The sequence below is a fragment of the Pristis pectinata genome, chromosome 19, assembly GCF_009764475.1.
Source record: "Pristis pectinata isolate sPriPec2 chromosome 19, sPriPec2.1.pri, whole genome shotgun sequence".
NCBI lineage: Eukaryota > Metazoa > Chordata > Chondrichthyes > Rhinopristiformes > Pristidae > Pristis > Pristis pectinata.
In genome coordinates, this window is record NC_067423.1 from 197044 (window position 1) to 216759 (window position 19716).

Sequence of the window (19716 nt, forward strand, 5' to 3'; positions counted from 1 at the left end):
CCGCTGTTGCTCCTGCTCTGTTTCGGGTTACTTTGCTAATTTTATACACATTGCAAAAGCCTCTTCCCCCCCCCCCCATGGCTTTCAATCTTAATGACAAACTTGTATGTGGCATCTCACCAATTGCCTTTTGAAAGTCCAAATATTCTGTATCTAATGCATTCCCCTCACTGAGGCTCTCTATAAACTCTATTGTTAATTTGACAATTTGGCTTAAATCTATGTTGGTTTTCTGTAATTAATCCACACTTCTCCAAGTGACTGCTAACTCTATCCCTGATTATTGTTTCTAGGACTTGCCCCATCAGAGGTTAAACTCACTGGTTGGAGTTACTGCTTTATTCCACACTCTCTCTTTTGAGGAAGAGTGTAACATTTAGAGTTTCCAAATCATCAGACACCAGCCCTGAATCTATGGATGTTGGCAAGATTGTATTTGGGGCCTCTGCATTTTACTCCCCAACTTCCTTCAGCAACCCAAGATCTATCCCATCTGGACTGGGTCTATTTATCTACTTTTTGATACCTCCTCTTTCTCAATCCCATCTGGAATCTTAACATTTTCCTTTTCTGAGACTTCAGTAGCATCTTCTTCCTCAGTGCTGATTGAAGTAAAGAACTCATTTAGTACCTCAGCCATACCGTTGTAAGCACAGAAATGGGCCCTTGTTCCTGCTGTCTCCAAAAATAAATTTCCATTATGGTCTCTGACTTGCCCAATAACATGCTTATATTCTTATTTTTATTTATTTTTTATTTGATTGTGTGAGTATCTGATGGAGATGTTTAAAATCGTTTAATAGCTTAAAACAGCACAGGAGGATGTATTCAGATCCATTCTACCTTACTCCCCTTAAGCCTCATTAATCCCATTTCCCTCCCTCTCTTCCTCCCCCCCCCCCAATCTCTATAATCTATTCTCTTACATATACACCCAATAAATTATACCTTGATTTTTTAAATATATATGGTTGCACATAATTTTTGGATTCCCTTTTACCTTTATTGTCTGTCTTTACTCTTGGATTTCCTTTCATATTTCTGAACCATCTATAGTCATAGAACAGTGCAGCACAGTGACAGCCCACGAAGTCTGTGCCCACCATGATGCCAAATGAAACTAATCCCATCTGCCAGCCCATGATCCACATTCCTCCATTCTCTCCACGTGTCTGCCCAAGTGCCTTTTAAATACCATGATCATATCTGCTTCCACTACCACACCTGGCAGCCTGTTCCAGTCACCCACCACTCTCTGTGTAAAAAAACTTGCCCCACACATCTCCTTTAAACTTTCACCCACTCACCTTAAAGCTATGGACTCTACTATTTGACATTTCCACTCTGGGAAAAAGGCCCTGACTATCTTCCCTATCTATGCTTCTCAATAATTTTATAGATTTCTACCAGATCTCCCCTTACCCTCTGATGCTCCAGAGAAAACAATCCAAGTTTTTCCAACCTTTCCTTACAGATCATACTCTCTAATCAACACAGCATCCTGGTGAACCTCCTCTGCACTCTATTCTAAGCCTCCAAACCCTTCCTGTAATGGGGTGATCAGAACAGGATACAATGCTCCAGGTACAGCCAAGCCAATGTCAGCCAGATTCTCACCTGTGTTAAAACCTTGCATCTGTAATCTACTTTTTTTTCTGCTCTACTTTATACTTTGTCTTATTGGTTATTCAGGGAGCTTTGACTTTTCATTTCCCTCTTCCTTTTGGGGACTTTAGCCAAACTTTACTAGCCACCCATTTTTCAATTATCGCTGCCATTTGCCTCATGTATGTACTGATGAAAAAATTCCTCCCAAGCACATTGCAGATAGCCCTCCAACCATTTAGCCCTTATATTATTGTTATCCCAGTCTACACTGGCATAACTCAAGCCTTCAAGATCATTACTCTTTTGCATATTTGAGCAATTTCTCTGCAAATTTGATTCTTAATATCCTTCCATTTAGTTACCAATGCAAGTACATCCATTCATAAATAAGGATTCTTGAATAAAACCTGTATGCAATACTCTAAATAGCAAGACTACCTTACTTTTATAATGTCTCCTTAGTATTTGAGAACAACATTCCATTGACTTTCCAAATAACTGCAGTATGTGCCTGCTAACTATGCAAAAAACAAATACAACAGCAGAAGTGACCCTTTCACTGACCTTAAATGTTGACTTGCTTCTCTTTCCACAGATGCTGCTTGACTGGTTGAATTCTTCCAGAATTTGTTTTTGTTGCAAATCTTATGTATTTGATGGCTTAATTGTATTGTGATTTTCTAAATGTCATGCTAATACCTCGTTAATGGATTCCAGCATTTTCCTGATGATAGGTGTCAGGCCAACTGGCTTTTAGTTGCTTGTTCTCTTCTTCCATTCATGACTACTTGTCTTATATTTGCAGTTTTCCAATCCACAGGAATCTTCCCAGGAATAGAAACAGGAAGGGAGTGATCACTATTGGGAATATTCTTCAAACCCCCCCATTAGCAGCAGAGACACTGGGGAGTAGATCGGGAGGCAGATTTTGGAGAGGTGCAAAAATAACAGGGTTGGTGTCATGGGTGATTTCAACTTCACTAATATTGATTGGCACCACCTCAGTGTAAAGGGGGCAGATGGGACGGAGTTTGTTAGGTGTGTCCAGGAAGGATTCCTGACACAAAATGTGGACAGGCCGACTAGAGGAGAGGCCATACTGGACCTGGCAATGAACTTGATCAGGTTTCAGATCTCTCGGTGGGAAAGCATTTTGGAGATAGCGACCATAACTCCTTGACCTTTATCAATACCTTGGAGAGGGATAAGAGCAGATGATACGGGAAAGTATTTAACTGGGGGAGGGGGAATTATGACACTATTAGGCAGGAACTTGGGAGCGTAAATTGGGAACAGATGTTCTTGGGGAAGTGCATGGTGGAAATGTGGAGGTTGTTTAAGTAATACTTGCATGGGGTCTGGATAAGTTTGTCCCATTGAGGTAGAGTAGGGATGGTAGAATGAAAGAACTGTGGTTGACAAGAGATGTAGAATATCTTGTCACGAGGAAGGAAGAAGCTTACAAAAGGTTTAGAAAGCATAGATCAGACAGGACTCTGGAGAGTTACAAGGTAGCCATGAGGGAGTTTAACAATGGACTTAGGAGAGCGAGAAGGGAGCATGAGAAAGCCTTGGCGAGTAGGATTAAGGAGAACCCCAAGGCGTTCCGCATGTATGTGAAGAATAGGATGACGAGAGTGAGGGTAGGACTGATCAGGGATAAAAGAGAAAACATGTGCCTGGAGTCGGAAGAGGTAGTGGAGGTCCTTATTGAATACTTTGCTTCAGTATTCACCAGTGAGAGAGACCTTGACATTTGTGAGGATGGCGTATGACAGGCCGATATGATAGGACACGTTGATGTGAGGAAAGAGGATGTGCTGGAACTTTTGAAAAACATTAGGATAGATAAGTCACTGGGGCTGGACGGGATATATCTAAGGTTATTATGGGAAGAGATTGCTGCACCTTTGGCGATGATCTTTGCATCCTCACTGGCCACAGGGATAGTGCCAGATGATTGGAGGGTGGCAAATGTTGTTTCTTTGTTTCAGAAAGGGAGTAGGGATAATCCTGGGAATTACAGACCAGTGAGTCTTACTTCAGTGGTGGGCAAATTACTGGAAAAGATTCTTAGAGACAGGATTTATGGGCATTTGGAGAAGCATAGGCTGATTACAGACAGTTAGCATGGCTTTGTGAGGGGCAGGTCATGCCTCACGAGCCTGATTGAATTCTTTGAGGATGCGACAAAGCACATTGATGAAGGTAGAGCAGTGGATGTGGTGTACATGGATTTTAGTAAGGTATCTGATAAAGTTCCTCATGGAAGGCTCATTCAGAAAGTCAGGAAGTATGCGATCCAGGGAAACTTGGCCATGTGGATTCAGAATTGGCTCACCCATAGAAGTGGTAGTGGTAGGTGGTAGATGGAGCGTATTCTGACTGCAGGTCGGTGACCAGTAGTGTTCCACAGGGATCTGTTCTGGGACCCCTGCTCTTTGTGATTTTCATAAATGACTTGGATGAGGATGCGGAGGGGTGGGTTAGTTTGTTTGCCGATGATACAAAGGTTGGTGGTGTGGATATTGTAGAAAGTTGCTGTACATTATAACAGTATATTGATAGAATGCAGACCTGGGCTGAGAAATGGCAGATTGAGTTCAACCCGGAAAAGTGTGAAGTGATAAACTTCGGAAGACTGAATTTGAAGGCAGAATACAAGGTTAATTTGGCAGGGGAATGGGAACCGGAGTGATAGGGCTGAGGAAGGGGAAAACAGTAATAAATGAAAGATAGTGCGCAGTAAGGAGGAGAGGAAGGACAGCCAGGTGATGGGGCAAATTTGCAACCAGTGGGATGAGTTGCAGTGCAATCAAAGCAAAAGGTTCCAAATACTGGACTTAAAGTATTATACTTAAATGCACGCAGCATAAGAAATAATGTGGATGATCTTGAAACACAGCTACAGATTGGCAGGTATGATGTTGTGGCCATCACTGAGTGTGGCTAAAGGATGGATGTCTTTGGGAGCTGAATGTCCAAGGATACACGGTGTATTGGAGGGATAGGCAGATAGGCAGAGGGGGTGGCGTGGCTTTGCTGGTAAGAAATAATATTAAATCATTAGAAGGAGGTGACATAGGATCAGAAGGTGTAGAATCTTTATGGGTTGAGTTAAGAAATCGCAAGGGTAAAAGGACCCTGATGGCCGTTATATACAGGCCTCCAAACAGCTGCCGTGATGTGGACTACAAATACAGGAAATAGAAAAGCCTTGTCAGAAGGGCAATGTTATGATAATCGTGGGAGATTTTAACATGTGAGTGGACTGGGAAAAGTAGGTTGGTACTGGATCTCAAGAGAGAGAATTTGTCGAATGTCTACGAGATGGCTTTTTCGAACAGCTTGTTGTTGAGCCGACTAGGGGATCAGCTGTACTGGATGGGGTATTGTGCAATGAACCACAGGTGATTAGAGGCCTTAAGGTGAAGGAACCCTTAGGAGGCAGTGATCACAACATGATTGAGTTCACTTTGAAATTTGAGAAGGAGAAGCCGAAATCTGATGTGTCAGTATTTCAGTGGAGTAGAGGAAATTACAGTGGCATGAGAGAGGAACTGGCCAAAGTTGACTGGAAAGGCACACTAGCGGGAAGGGTGGCAGAGCAGAAATGGCTGGAGTTTCTGCGAGAAGTAAGGAAAGTGCAAGACAGATATATTCCAAAAAGAAGACATTTTCGAATGGAAAAAGGACACAGCTGTGGCTGACAAGAGAAATCAAAGCCAAAGTAAAAGCAAAGGAGAGGGCATAAAAGGAAGCAAAAATTAGTGGGAAGATAGAGGATTGGGAAGCTTTTAAGAACTGACAAAAGGCAAAACCATAGAACCATGGAACAATACAGCACAATACAGGCCCTTCGGCCCACCATGTTGTGCTGACCTTCAAACCACACCTAAGACTATCTCACCCTTTCCTCCCACATATCCCTCTATCTTAAATTCCTCCATATCCTTATCTAACAGTCTCGAACTTGACCAACGTATCAGCCTTCACCACCACCCCAGGCAGTGCGTTCCATGCACCAACCACTCTCTGGGTGAAAAACCTCCCTCTGACATCTCCCTTGAACTTCCCACCCATGACCCTTAAACCTTAAAGCCATGCCCTCTTGTATTGAGCATTGGTGCCCTGGGAAAGAGCCGCTGGTTGTCCACTCTATCTATTCCTCTTAATATCTTGTACATCTCTATCATATCTCCCCTCATCCTCCTTCTCTCCAATGAGTAAAGCCCTAGCTCCTTTAGTCTCTCCTCATAATCCATACTCTCTAATCCAGGCAGCATCCTGGTAAATCTCCTCTGCACCCTCTCCAATGCCTCCACATCCTTCCTATAATGAGGCGATCAGAACTGGACACAGTACTCTAAGTGTGGTCTAACCAGAGTTTTGTAAATTTGCATCATTACTTCGAGGCTCTTAAACTCGATCCTACGACTTATGAAAACTAACATCCCATAAGCTTTCTTAACTACCCTATCTACCTGTGAGGCAACTTTCAGTGATCTGTGGATATGAACCCCCATATCCCTCTGCTCCTCCACACTGCCCAGAATCCTGCCATTTACCTTGTCCTCCACCTTGGAGTTTGTCCTTCCAAAGTGTACCACCTCACACTTCTCTGGATTGAACTCCATCTGCCACTTGTCAGCCCAGCTCTGCATCCTATCAATATCCCTCTGTAAGCTTTGACAGCCCTCCACACTATGTAATGGGAGACCAGGAGATGGCAGAGGAACTGAATGAGTATTTTGCATCAGTCTTCACTGATGAAGACATCAGCAGTATACCAGACACTCAAGGATGTCAGGGAGGAGAAGTGTGTGCAGTCACAATTACAACAAAAAGGTACTTAGGAAGCTGAACGGACTAAAGGTAGATAAATCTCCCGGACCAGATGGAATGCACCTCGAGTTCTGAAGAAAGTAGCTGTAGAGATTGCGGAGGCTTTAGTAATGATCTTTCAAGAATCAATAGATTCTGGCATGGTTCCGGAGGACTGGAAAATTGCAAATGTCATTCCGCTATTTAAGAAGAGTGCGAGGCAGTGAAAAGGATATTATAGACCTGTTAGCCTGACATCAGTGGTTGGGAAGTTGGAGTCGATTGTCAAGGGTGAGGTTACGGAGTACTTGGAGGCACATGACAAAGTAGGCTGAACTTAGCAATGGTTTCCTTAAAGGAAAATTCTCCCTGACAAACCTATTGCAATTTTTTGAGGAAATTACAAGCAGGCTAGACAAAGGAGATGCAGTGGCTGTTGTGTATTTGGATTTTCAGAAGGCTTTTGACAAGGCGCCGCACATGAGGCTGCTAAACAAGATAAGATCCCATGGAATTACAGGAAGGTTATGAGCATGGATAGAGCATGAGCTGATTGGCAGGAAACAGAGAGTGGGAATAAAGGGATCCCATTCCGGTTGGCTACCGGTTACCAGTGGTGTTCTGCAGGGGTCCGTGTTGGGGCCGCCTTTTTTTACGTCGTATATCAATGATTTGGATTATGGAATAAATGGCTTTATGGCTAAGTTTGCCGATGATACAAAGATAGGTGGAGGGGCGGGTAGTGTTGAGGAAACGGAGAGTCTGCAGGGAGACTTGGATAGACTAGGAGAATGGGCAGAGAAGTGGCAAATGAAATACAATATTGGAAAGTGTATGGTCATGCACTTTGGTAGCAGAAATAAATGGGCAGATTATTATTTAAATGGGGAGAAAATTCAAAATCCAGAGATGCAAAGGGACTTGGGAGTCCTCGTGCAGGATACCCTAAAAGTTAACCTCCAGGTTGAGTTAGTGGTGAAGAAGGAGAATGCAATGTTGGCATTCATTTTTAGAGGAATAGAATATAAGAGCAGGGATGTGATGTTGGGGCTCTATAAGGCATTGGTAAGACCTCACTTGGAGTACTGTGTGCAGTTTGGGCTCCTTATTTAAGAAAGGATGTGCTGATGTTGGAGAGGGTTCAGAGAAGATTCACTAGAATGATTCCAGGAATGAAAGGGTTAACATATGAAGAACGTTTGACGGCTCTTGGGCTGTACTCCTTGGAGTTCAGAAGAATGAGAAGGGACCTCATAAGATAAGATATGATGTCTTTATTAGTCACGTGTACATCGAAACACACAGTGAAATGCAGTTTTTGCGTAGAGTGTTCTGGGGGCAGCCCGCAAGTGTCGCCATGCTTCCTGTGCCAACATAGCATGCCCACAATTTCCTAACCCGTACGTCTTTGGAATGTGGGAAGAAACCGAAGCACCCGGAGGAAACCCACGCAGACACGGGGAGAACGTACTGAGGAGCTGGAATTGATCCTGGGTCGCTTGCACTGTAAAGCATAATGCTAACCTCTACACTACCGTGCCTGCCTATCATCAGCTGTCAATCACCATATACATAGAACAGTACAGCACAGGCCCTTCGGCCCACAATATTGTGCCGACATAGCTAATCCCTCCTACCTACAGAATGCCCACATCCCTCCATTTTCCTCTCATTCATGTGCCCATCCAAGCCCCTCTTAAAAGTGCCTCCACCACCCTATCAGGCAACGCATTCCAGGCATCCACCACTCTCTCAGTAAAAAAAAGTACCCCTCATGTCTGTTCTGAACCTATGCCCTCTCACCTTAAATGCATGCCCTCTGGTATTGGATCGCTCAATAATGGGAAAAAGATATTGCTTGTCCACCCTATCCATGCCCCTCAATTTTATACACTTCCAACAGATCACCCCTAAGCCTCTGCCGCTCCAGAGAAAAGAGCCCAAGTTTGTCCAGCCTCTCCTGATAGCACTTGCCCTCTAATCCAGGCAGCATCCTCATAAACCTCCTCTGCACCCTCTCTAAAGCCTCAACATCCTTCCTATAGTGAGGTGACCAGAATTGCACGCAATACTCTAAATGCGGCCTAACCAGATCATAACTTCTTGACTCCTATTCTCAATACCTTGATTAATAAATGCAAGCATTCCATAAGCCTTCTTAACCACCCTGTCTACCTGTGTAGCCACTTTCAATAAGTCATGGACTTGCACCCCAAGGTCTCTCTGTTCTTCAACACTGTCAAGCATCTTGCCCTTAAGAGTGTACTGCCTCTTGACATTAGTCCTACCAAGGTGCAACACCTCACATTTATCCAGGTTGAACTCCAACTGCCATTTATCTGCCCACATCTGCAGCTGATCTATATCACAATGTATCCGTTGCCAGTCTTCTACACTATTCACAACTCCACCAATCTTGGTATCGCCTGCAAACTTACTAACCCATTCATCAACATACTCATCCAGGTCATTTATGTACATCACAAACAGCAGATGTCCCAGCACAGATCCCTGCGGAACACCACTACTCACAGGCCTCCAGCCCGAATAAGTCCCTTCAACCACCACTCTTTGTCTTCTACAAGCAAGCTAGTTCTGGATATACACACCCAATTCTCCGCTGACCCCATGCAATCGAACTTCCTTGATTAACCGATGACATGGGACCTTGTCAAATGACTTACTGAAGTCCACATAGATGACATCCACAGTTCTACCTTCATCGGTCTCTCTTGTCACCTTGTCAAAAAACTCAACCAGGTTAGTAAGACACGATTTTCCCTGCACAAAGCCAAGCTGGGTTTCCCTAATCAAGCCATTGGAATCCAGATGCTCGTATATCCTATCTCAAAGAATTTTCTCCAGCAATTTCCCTGCAAATGACGTGAGACTCATGAGTCTATAGTTCCCTGGATTTTCCCTTGTTTTTTTCTTAAATGGAGGAACAACATTAGCCACTCGCCAGTCATCCGGGACTTCACCCGTGGTCAAAGAGGACACAAAGATACCGGTCAAGGCCCCGGCAATTTACTCTCTTGCCTCCCTCAGTAACCTGGGGTATATCCTATCAGGCCCCGGGAACTTATCCACCTTAATACTGTTTAGGAGACATAACACTACCTCCTCATTGACCTCTAAATGCCCTAACATGTTTCCGCCCTCAGTTCTAATTTCTGCGTCCTGCATGTCCCTTTTCTGGGTAAATACTGAAGAGAAATACTCATTCAGAACCTCACCCACATCCTCTGCATCCAGATATGGATTTCCTTCTTTATCCTTAAGTGGTCCTACCCTTTCCCTCATTATCCTCTTATTCCTGACGTAGGTATAGAATGCCTTTGGATTCTCCTTAATCCTGCTTGTTAAGGACTTTTTATGGCCCCTCCTAGCTTTCCTAATTCCTTTCTTGAGTTCACTTCTAGCTTCACTATAGTCTTGGTGTGCTCTGTCTGAACCTAATTTCCAAAGCTCTACGTACTTGTCCTTTTTCTTCTTGACTAAGTTCATGACTTCTCTGGACATCCAAGGTTCCCTTGTTTTCCCATTCACATCCTTTCTTCCTTATCGGAACATACCTATCCTGTATCCTGTGTATTTGATCCTTAAACACTTTCCACATGGTCGATGTGGACTTGCCAGCGAAAAGGTGTTCCCCGTTTACTCTACCTAGTTTCTGCCTTATGCCTTCATAATTAGCCCTGCTCCAATTTAAAGCCCTCCCGCCAGCCCCATACCTATCCTTATCTACATCTATCCTGAAAGTTAATGAGCTGTGGTCACTGTTCCCCAATTGCTCACCCACTGACAGGTGAGTCACCTGGCCAGGCTCATTACCCAACACCAGGTCCAGAATAGCCTCCCCCCTTGCTGGACTGTCAACATATTGATTTAGGAACCCCTCCTGGATATACCTAACAAATTCTGCCCCATCTAACCCCCTTGCACTAAAAGGGTCCCAATTTATGTCAGGGAAGTTGAAATCCCCCATGACCACAACCCTGTAATGCTTACACATTTCCCTAATCTGTTTGCATATCCGTTCCTCAAATGTCCTGGTGGTTATTGGGAGGTCTATAGTACACCCCCAAGAGAGTGATTGCACCCTTCCTATTCCTGAGTTCTACCAATATAGACTCTGTATCCGAGCCCTCCATTATGTCTCCCTGGAGTGCAGCTGATATATTAATTAGTATTGCAACTCCTCCCCCTCTTTTACCCCCTTCTCTATTCTTCCTAAAACTTCAAAACCCTGGTACATCGATCACCCATTCCTGACTCTCCCTCAACCAAGTCTCTGTAATGGCCACAACATCATAGTTCCATGTACTGATCCGTGCTCTAAGTTCATCACTCTTGCCCATAACACTCCGAGCATTAAAGTACAAACACTTCAAACCGTTCGTCCCATCACATCTGGTGTCAGGAATCTGCCTAATACTACATTCCCTGACATCAGCCCTCCTGCCCGTTCCCTCACTTACTGACATGTTGTTCCGGTTCTCATCCCCCTGCAAAGTGAGTTTAAATCTTCCCCAGTAGTCTTAACAAGCTTCACTGCCAGGATATTGGTTCCCTCCAGTTGAGGTGCAACCCGTAAGCAGTTGGCACTATACAAATTCAGCAATGGTTTGCAATCATGTTTTTTCAAAGAATGTTTCTGAAGAAGTTGAAGGAGAAAACTAGACCTGTGATCCCAGAATTTACATTTCAAATGTTAAAAGGCCTGGAGAGAGTAGATGTGGCAAAGTTGTTTTCCATGGTAGGGCAGTCTAGTACAAGAGGGCACGACTTCAGGATTGAAGGCCGCCCATTCAGAACACAGATGCAGAGAAATTTCTTTAGCCAGAGAGTGGTGAATCTGTAAAATTTGTTGCCACAGGTGGCTATGGAGGCAATGTCATTGGGTGTATTTAAGGCAGAGATTGATAGATATCTGAGTAGCCAGGGCACCAAAAGTTTTGGTGAGAAGGCGGGTGAGTGGGGCTAAATGGGAGAATGGATCAGCTCGTGATAGAACGGTGGAGCAGACTCGATGAGCCGAATGGCCGACTTCTGTTCCTTTGTCTTATGGTCTTATTGGCAGGACTCTTAGCAGTGTGGAGGAACAGAGGGATCTTGGGGTGCATGTCCAGAGATCCCTCAAGGTTGCTACACAGGTCGATAGGGATGTTAAGAAGGCGTATGGTGTGTTGGCCTTTATTAGTCGGGGTATTGAGTTCAAGAGCCGCGAGGTAATATTGCAGCTCTGTCGAACTCTGGTTAGATAACACTTGAAAGGATACTAACAGGTTTTTATAAATATATAAGGAGTAAGAGACAGACACGGGTTGATATAGGACCAATTGATAACAGTGTGGGAGAGATTATAATGGATGATAAAGAGATGGCAGAAGAACTAAATGAGTATTTTGCATCGGTCTTCACTGTGGAGGACATCAGCAATGTGCCGGTTAGTCAGGGGTCTGACGGAATGGAACTGAGTTCAGTTAAGATTACTAGAGAGAAGGTGCTAGGAAAACTAAATGGGCTAAAGACTGATAAATCTCCCGGACTGGATGAGGTGCATCCCTGGGTTCTGAAGGAGACGGCTTTAGAGATAGCGGAGGCATTGGTGATAATTTTCCAGGAACTGATAGACTCCAGCATGGTTCCGGAGTACTGGACGGTCGCAAATGTAGTTCCGCCGTATAAGAAAGGTGGGAGGCAGCATAAAGGAAATTACAGACCTATTAGTCTGATGTCAGTGGTGGGAAAGTTATTGGAATCGATCCTCAAGGATGGGGTTATGGAATACCTAGAGGTGCAAGGCAAGATAGGTCCTAGCCAACATGGTTTGGTGAAGGGAAGATCCTGCCTGACCAACCTATTGGAGTTTTTTGAAGAAATCACAGGTAGGGTGGATAAGGGAGAGGCGGTAGATGTTGTGTCTTTAGACTTTCAAAAGGCCTTCAACAAGGTGCAGCATAAGAGACTGATTAATAAGATGAGAGGTCATGGAATTATAGGTAGGATAACAGAACGGGTGGAGCATTGGCTGGTTGGCAGGAAGCAAAGGGTGGGAATAAAAGGATCTTGTTCTGGTTGGCTACTGGTTACTAGTGATGTTACGCAGGGGTCCGTGTTGGGGCCGCTCCTTTTTACCCTGTACGTTAACGATTTGGATGATGGAGTAAATGGTTTTGTGGCTAAGTTTGCGGATGACACCAAGATAGGTGGAGGAGTAGAGAGTATTGAGGAGACAGGAAGGTTGCAGAGAGACCTAGATAGTTTAGGAGAATGGGCAAGGAAATGGCAGATGAGATTCAATGTTGAGAAATATGCAGTTGTACACTTTGGAAACAGAAATAAATGGGCGGATTATTATCTAGAAGGAGAGAAAATTCAAAGTACAGAAGTACAAAGGGACTTGGGAGTACTCGTGCAGGATACCTTAAAGGTTAACCACCAGGTCGGATCGGTGGTAAAAAAAGCGAATGCTATGTTGCCGTTCATTTCGAGAGGTGTAGTGTATAAAAGTAAGGAAGTGTTGATGAGGATCTACGGGGCACTAGTAAGGCCTCATTTGGAATACCGTGCACAGTTTTGGGCCCCATATCTTAGGAAAGATGTGCTGATGTTGGAGAGGGTTCAGAGGAGATTTACGAGGATGATTCCCGGAATGAAAGGGCTTACGTATGATGAGCGTTTGTCGGCTCTTGGACTGTACTCACTGGAGTACAGAAGAATGAGAGGGGACCTCATAGAGACATTTAAAATGTTGAAAGGACTGGACAGAGTAGATGTGGTCAAGCTGTTTCCCTTGGTGGGTGAGTCCAGGACCAGAGGGCACAATCTTAGAATTAGAGGGTACAGGTTTAAAACAGAGATGAGGAGAAATTTCTTTAGCCAGAGGGTGGTGAATTTGTGGAATTCCTTGCCACGTACAGCAATGGAGGCTGGATCACTGGAGGCGTTTAAAGAAGAGATAGATATATATCTAAATGGTCGGGGTATCAAGGGATATGGGGATAAGGCTAGAAATTGGGGTTAGGTTTTTATCCCCCAACCCCCCCCCCCCACCACACCCAATTTCTCATTTCTTTTTATTTTTTCCTTTTCTTTGGAGCAGACTCGATGGGCCGAATGGCCTACCCCTGCTCCCTTGTCTTGTGATCTTGTGATCTTGTATTGTGTTCAGTTCTGGTCACCTCATTATAGGAAGGATGTGGAAGTCAGAGAGGGTGCAGAGGAGATTTACCAGGATGCTCCTATTCATGTACAAATTTCTTTTAAATGTTGTTATTGTACCTGGCTCAACCACTTCCTCTGGCAGCTCGTTCTATATACCCGCCACCCTCTGTGTGAAGAAGTTGCCCCTCAGGTCCCTTTTAAATATTTCCCCTCTCACCTTAACCCTGTGCCCTTTATATACTCAAAGAATTTTGGAACACTTTCAGTACCAGTGCAGGTGATAAAGGGTCTCAGATCTGAAACGTTATCTGTTTCTTTTTCCAGTGACATTGCCCAACCTGCATTTTCCATTTTTTTTATTTCAGATTTCCAGCATCTACTTTTTTTTGATGAACATGTAAGGCTACAAAGGTTAATGGTAGTTCTGAAGATTGGAAACCTTATTTTGGAATTGGCAAAAGATGATTAAAATAAATTAAAGAGGGAGAAATTAGAGTATGGAAGTAAGTTAGCAAAAATTATGAAAACAGAGAATTAAACTGGGAAATAAGGAAATAACAGAAACATTGAACAAATAGTTCACGTTATTCTTCACAGTAAAAGACACCAAAAGCATCCTGATTGCAGTAAAAAAAATCCAGTTGTGAACAGGCAGGAGGAACTAAAAACAATCGTTATCACTAGAGGGAGTAATGGAACAAAATGATGATCGCTCCCTGAACGTTCTTCCCAGGATACTAAAAGAATGACTGCAGATATAATGGCTGCTTTGCTTGTAATCTTTCAACATTCACAGAACAAAGAACACAGAACATTACAGCACAGCACAGGCCCTTCGGCCCACGATATTGTGCTGACATTTTATCCTGCTCTCATATCTATCTCACCCTTCCCTCCCACATAGCCCCCTATTTTTCTATCATACATGTGTCTATCTAAGTGTCTCTTAAATGTCCCTAATGTACCTGCTCCCACAACCTCTGCCAGCAGTGTGTTCCACACACCCACCACTCTCTGTGTAAGAAACTTACCCCTGACATCCCCCTTATACCTTCCTCCAAACACCTTAAAATTATGCCCCCTCGTGTTAGCCATTGTCACCCTGGGAAAAAGTCTCTGACTGTCCACTCAATCTATGCCTCTTCTCATCTTGTACACCTCTATCAAGTCACCTCTCATCCTCCTTCTCTCCAAAGAGAAAAGCCCGAGCTCACTCAACCTATCCTCATAAGTTTTAGTTGAGAATTCTTATTTCCCTAAATTCTTTTTTTTTAACCATCTTACCTTTTAGTCCATATTCCCAAGCCACTTTAGCCAATTCTGCCAACAAACTTACGTGAATATCTTTAAGTTTAAGATATTTGATTCAGACCTAAGTTTTTCACAGATAAAGTGAATGCGAAATTCGGTCATCCTGTGACTATTCTTCTCAAATTCGTCTTGTACCATAAAATCTTTAAATAAGTGTTTCACTGCAAATGACCAGATCTAAATAGCTGGTTTTTTGGTTGGTTCCACAATATTATTACTTTAAGAAACTGATCTGTATTCTCTCCATGGGCTCATCAATAAAATGCCTTCGCTGATTCAATTGGTCCAATCTACATGAAGATTTGAAGATTGAATTTGCCCTTGATTATTGTAGTACCTTTCCCCCAGGCCCTTATTATTACCTAAAGAAGAATATATTTGATTTAAAGGCAGGTCAAAATCTTATTGAATGGATTTTTAGGCACAGCCGCGATCTTATTGAATGACCGGCCAGACTTGGGGAGCTCCCTGAATGACCTACTTTTGTTCTTATTTCTTACGTGCTTCTTTCTGATGTATACTAAGCATCATCCAACATAAAAATGGGCAGGGGTTCTGGATTGCAATACATTTCAACATTTTTAAATCAATTGATGAAATAATGGCAAATATCAAAAGCATCTTCTATCAGCCAGGCCATGTTTTTACCAGAATTTAGGGGCCTGGAGGTTTAACTAGTGAGAAAAATTGATTTGAATTACATCGACAAGCAGTTCACAAGAATAACTAATGAAATTACATCATTAATTTAGAGAAATTTATAAGCTAAATCTTCCAGATTCAGAATTTGGTAGGGGTTTAAGAAGGCTATAAATGAATTTCCACCTACTTACTTGTATCCAAAATTGGGAAATATTTTAGTAACGTTGATCTGCTTACCTCCTTCGGCCTTGGGTGATCCTTCTGACATCACCTTCCTTATGGCGAGTTGACTTTGGTCTTTGTTCTCATTGGCTGGTGAAGGTAGATTGTCAGACTGAGTTCTTTGTATTGGGACGCCTGCAATGCTGTGTCTGTGCTTCCTGGCGTGATTTTGAGCCTGACCGCTTTTATGTGCTGTGGCAAGTGTGGGTGAAATGGAAACCCAGAGTATGTATCCTCAGATGGAACCAGCTTAAGTGTATTTCATGCAAACAGAAGTGTTTCATTTAAATAAGTAGTGTAAACACCAAGGAAACACAACATGCAGAGCATTAAGGAGTTGAAACTGGCCAGTTCCTTTGCCCAGACCTAATTATGTTTAATTTGGCCTCATATTATTGTATTGTGGAATTTCACTAGCAGTGTTCTACCAACAATATTCAGAGTGGTAAACAATAATAGTCAAAATGCATTAGCAAGAACTCAGGTGGAATGAAGTCCTTGTACAGACGTGAACTCTTTCTGTAGGTATCTGTGCTTGGGTGTACGATAATCACGATGACAATCTGATTATGGGATAGTCATCACTTTTTCTAGTCCCATGAAGTTCTTACTAATGACTATCTGTACTTGTAATGGATACATTTTCCATTAGTTATCTGCATGCAATACTCCAAAGAAAGACAAATATTTCAATATTTCAAAGTTATTAGGATCACATCTGAGTGCTGAGATTCATATTCTGGTCAAACAAATTTTATACTGCAATTGGCTCCAATAAAAGTCAACAATACAAAAGTCCTGCTCTATGTTTTAAATTATTTCTTGGTTTATGCACAAACTTGCCCCTGTTAAAAAAGGAAGAAGTACTAAAACTATATTTTAAACACTACAATAAATTATGTTCAATAGTCTTGAGGTCCACAGGAATCTTCAATGATTAAAGTTAAACCTTGCATTACATTGTCCACAGAGCAGGACAGAGCAGAGTGATTTTGTTTGTCCTAAATTTACTGATAATGCATTTATTGTGTATAGTCCTGTTATAGTCATCATTTCATACATGCATAATAGGTACCAGTCTAGTGCTATTTTTTCCACCAAGACGAGTTTTGGAGCTGGACATTAGTACTATAGGTACTCTGATCTTTACTGTCATTTATCATTATTGGCAATGAAGTAAATGTTCAAGATCAATTGAACAATTTAAGTCCATATCATACACATGTGATCCAGTAATCCCATCTTTAAGTGGCAAAAGACAAACATGTATTAAAGCTAATGGTTTTGCCTAAAATGAGTAAATGTGCATTATATTTTAAAATTAAAGGGAGTCTCAGAACAGACCAAGAAGCTCATTGCAAATTATAAAGCAGGTCTCCTTCAACAGACTATTCTACCCAATTGCAGTACTAGCCAATGACGTGACTATAAGAACCACATTAGTTGGACTGCTGATTTTTTAAGACCCATTGTTAAGGTACTGTCAGTCTGTTCACCTTCCACCACAAGTAGCAGAAATTCTGCATATCATAAGCAGAATTAAGTTTACCAGTTGTGATCCACAAAAATGAAGTAAATTTAAAATTATTTTAATTATTTCCATTTGTGCAATCATGTGGAATTGTAGCTGTGTTTGGACAGGCTGGGTTTGATCTCACTGGGTTTGATCTCACTGGACTGTAGCAGGCTGAGGGGTTATCTTATAGAGCTTTGTAAGATTTATGAGGGGCACAGACAGTGTAGTCAGAGTCTTTTCCCTGGATAGGTGAGTCTAAAACTAGAAGACATTGATTTAGGGTGAGAGGAGAGAAACTTAAAGGAGATCTGAGCGACAAAGTTTTTCACACAGAGGGTGGTGGTTGTATGGAATGAGCTGCCAGAGAAGGTGGTAGGGGCAGATAGAATTACAACATTTAAAAGGCATTTGGACAGGTACATGGATAAGAAAGGTGTAGAGGTATACAGGTTTAATTCAGGCAAATGAAATTAGTGTAGATAGGCATCATGTTGGGCATGGACAAGTTGGCCGAAGAGCCTGTTTCTGTGCTGTACAGCTCTATGACTCTGTGTTGATGCATTCCAATAGTTACCAGGACAAGATTTTCTTTCAGGAAATGAAAGGGATTTCAGTATCAGTTCTGTGCCTTGTTTAGAGTGCCATTTTCAGCTGTTTGGGAGCAGACCAACTGCCTATTGAAGGGACTCAAGAACAAGAAGAATTCAAGCCAATTAACTTCAACAAAATGACAAATGAATTTCTTTTTTTTGCTTAATAAAGCCATTCACGTTGCCCATATTTGTTACTTTGGTCTAATCCATATAAACACAATAGATTTGTGTTGGTGAGGGGGCTAACAGTACAGGAACAGCCAGTTTCACTGCCTTATTCCAAATACAAAAAAACAGTTAGGAAAGTGATCTGTGATTTAGAAACACAGCAACACAAACAGATACTACTACGTACAGTGAGCAGACTTTGCAGACAGTTATAGATAACTGAAGAAAACCAGAGTAACTGATGCTCAGAAAGTTAAGGGAGCGAAGTAAAAAGGCAACAGATGAATGTTAAGCTGCCATGCTGAGGAAGTTATTTGTGTCGTTTACTTGGCTGGACTCGGAGCTGCTGCACAGCTGCTTCTGCGGCAGCAATGGCTGCTCCAGCATCTTCTAGGTGGGTCTGAGTGACGCTGCTTTTGCTCTGACTTCGTGATGGTCCATGAGAACGCAAATGTCCTTCTGATGATGATTTTGAGCTGGCAGGACTACTCTGAGATTTCTCAATGGTGGGCACGTGCATCTCTGGGGAAACAAAAACATATTCAGCAGTTGCACTACGATATTCAATATTATTGCTTTCAAGTTATGAAGTCGCAGAGTCACACAGCATGGACACAGGCTCTTTGTCCCAATTCATCCTTGATGAACAAGATGACTACCTAACCTAGTCCCATTTGCCCATGTTTGGACCATATCCCTCTACACCTTCACTATCTGTGTATCTGTTCAAATGTCTTTTAAATGTTGTCATTATACCTACAAACAATCTGCTGGAGGAGATTGCAGCATCTGTGGAAGGAAAGGAATTGTCGATGTTTCGGGTTGAAACCCTGTATCAGGACTCAATTTCTTTCCTCCCACAAATGCTGCTTGAGTCACTGAGGTCCTCCAGCAGATTGTTTGTTGCTCCAGATTCCAGCATCTGCAGTTTCTTGTATGTCCTTTGTTATTGTACCTGCCTCAATCACTTCCTCTGGCAGCTCATTCCATATATGCACCATTCTGTGTGAAGTTGCCCCTCAGGTTCCCATTAAATCTTTCCGCTCTTACCTTAAAATTATGTCCTCTAGTTTTTGATTCCCTTTTCCTGGGAAAAAGATTGTGTACATACACCCTGTCCATGCCCTTCATGATTTTATACACCTCTATCAGCTTTCAGTCTCCTACGCTCCAAGGAATAAAGTCCAGCTTGTTCAATCTCTCCCTATAACTCCATCCCTCGAGTCTTGGCAGCATCCTTGTAAGTCTTCCTTGCATTTTATCCAGTTTAATGTCATCTTTTGTATAATAGGTAACCAAAACTGTACACCATACTCCAGCTGTGGCTTCACCAATGCCTTGCACTGCAACAAAAATACCTTCGGAGGACTCGAGGGCTTCAGTTCGGAGGACTTCGGAGCATCTAAGTTTTTTCTGTTTATCACTTTTATTAGGGTTTTAAGTGTAAGGGTTAGTTTTTGTTAGGGTTTTAAGTATAAGGGTTAGATTTTTATAACTTTCTTTAGTAAGTGTTTTAAAAGTTTTTTCTAACTAGTCGAGTGGGGGCTGGACTGCGCAGGCGCGGCGCGGGCAGTTTATAAAAGCAAACAGCCTATAGAGCGGGCAGCTGAGTGAAAGGCAGCAGAGTGTTCTGAGCTTTGGCTCAAGGGGCTTCGGCGTGAA

The 19716-nt window shown here is 42.7% G+C and overlaps 1 protein-coding gene across 6 annotated transcripts in view; it reads right to left on the minus strand.

Moving 5' to 3' along the window:
• The window catches only part of pcloa (piccolo presynaptic cytomatrix protein a), a 528901-nt gene that overhangs the window by 122878 nt on the left and 386307 nt on the right, over nucleotides 1-19716 (minus strand). For all 6 annotated transcript variants that reach the window (XM_052034279.1, XM_052034276.1, XM_052034278.1 and 3 more), the window contains 2 exons: nucleotides 18382-18576; nucleotides 15793-15969 (listed from right to left, as the gene is read on the minus strand). In XM_052034279.1, coding sequence (XP_051890239.1) covers nucleotides 15793-15969; nucleotides 18382-18576 — 372 coding nt within the window. The remainder of the gene's footprint in view (nucleotides 1-15792; nucleotides 15970-18381; nucleotides 18577-19716) is intronic.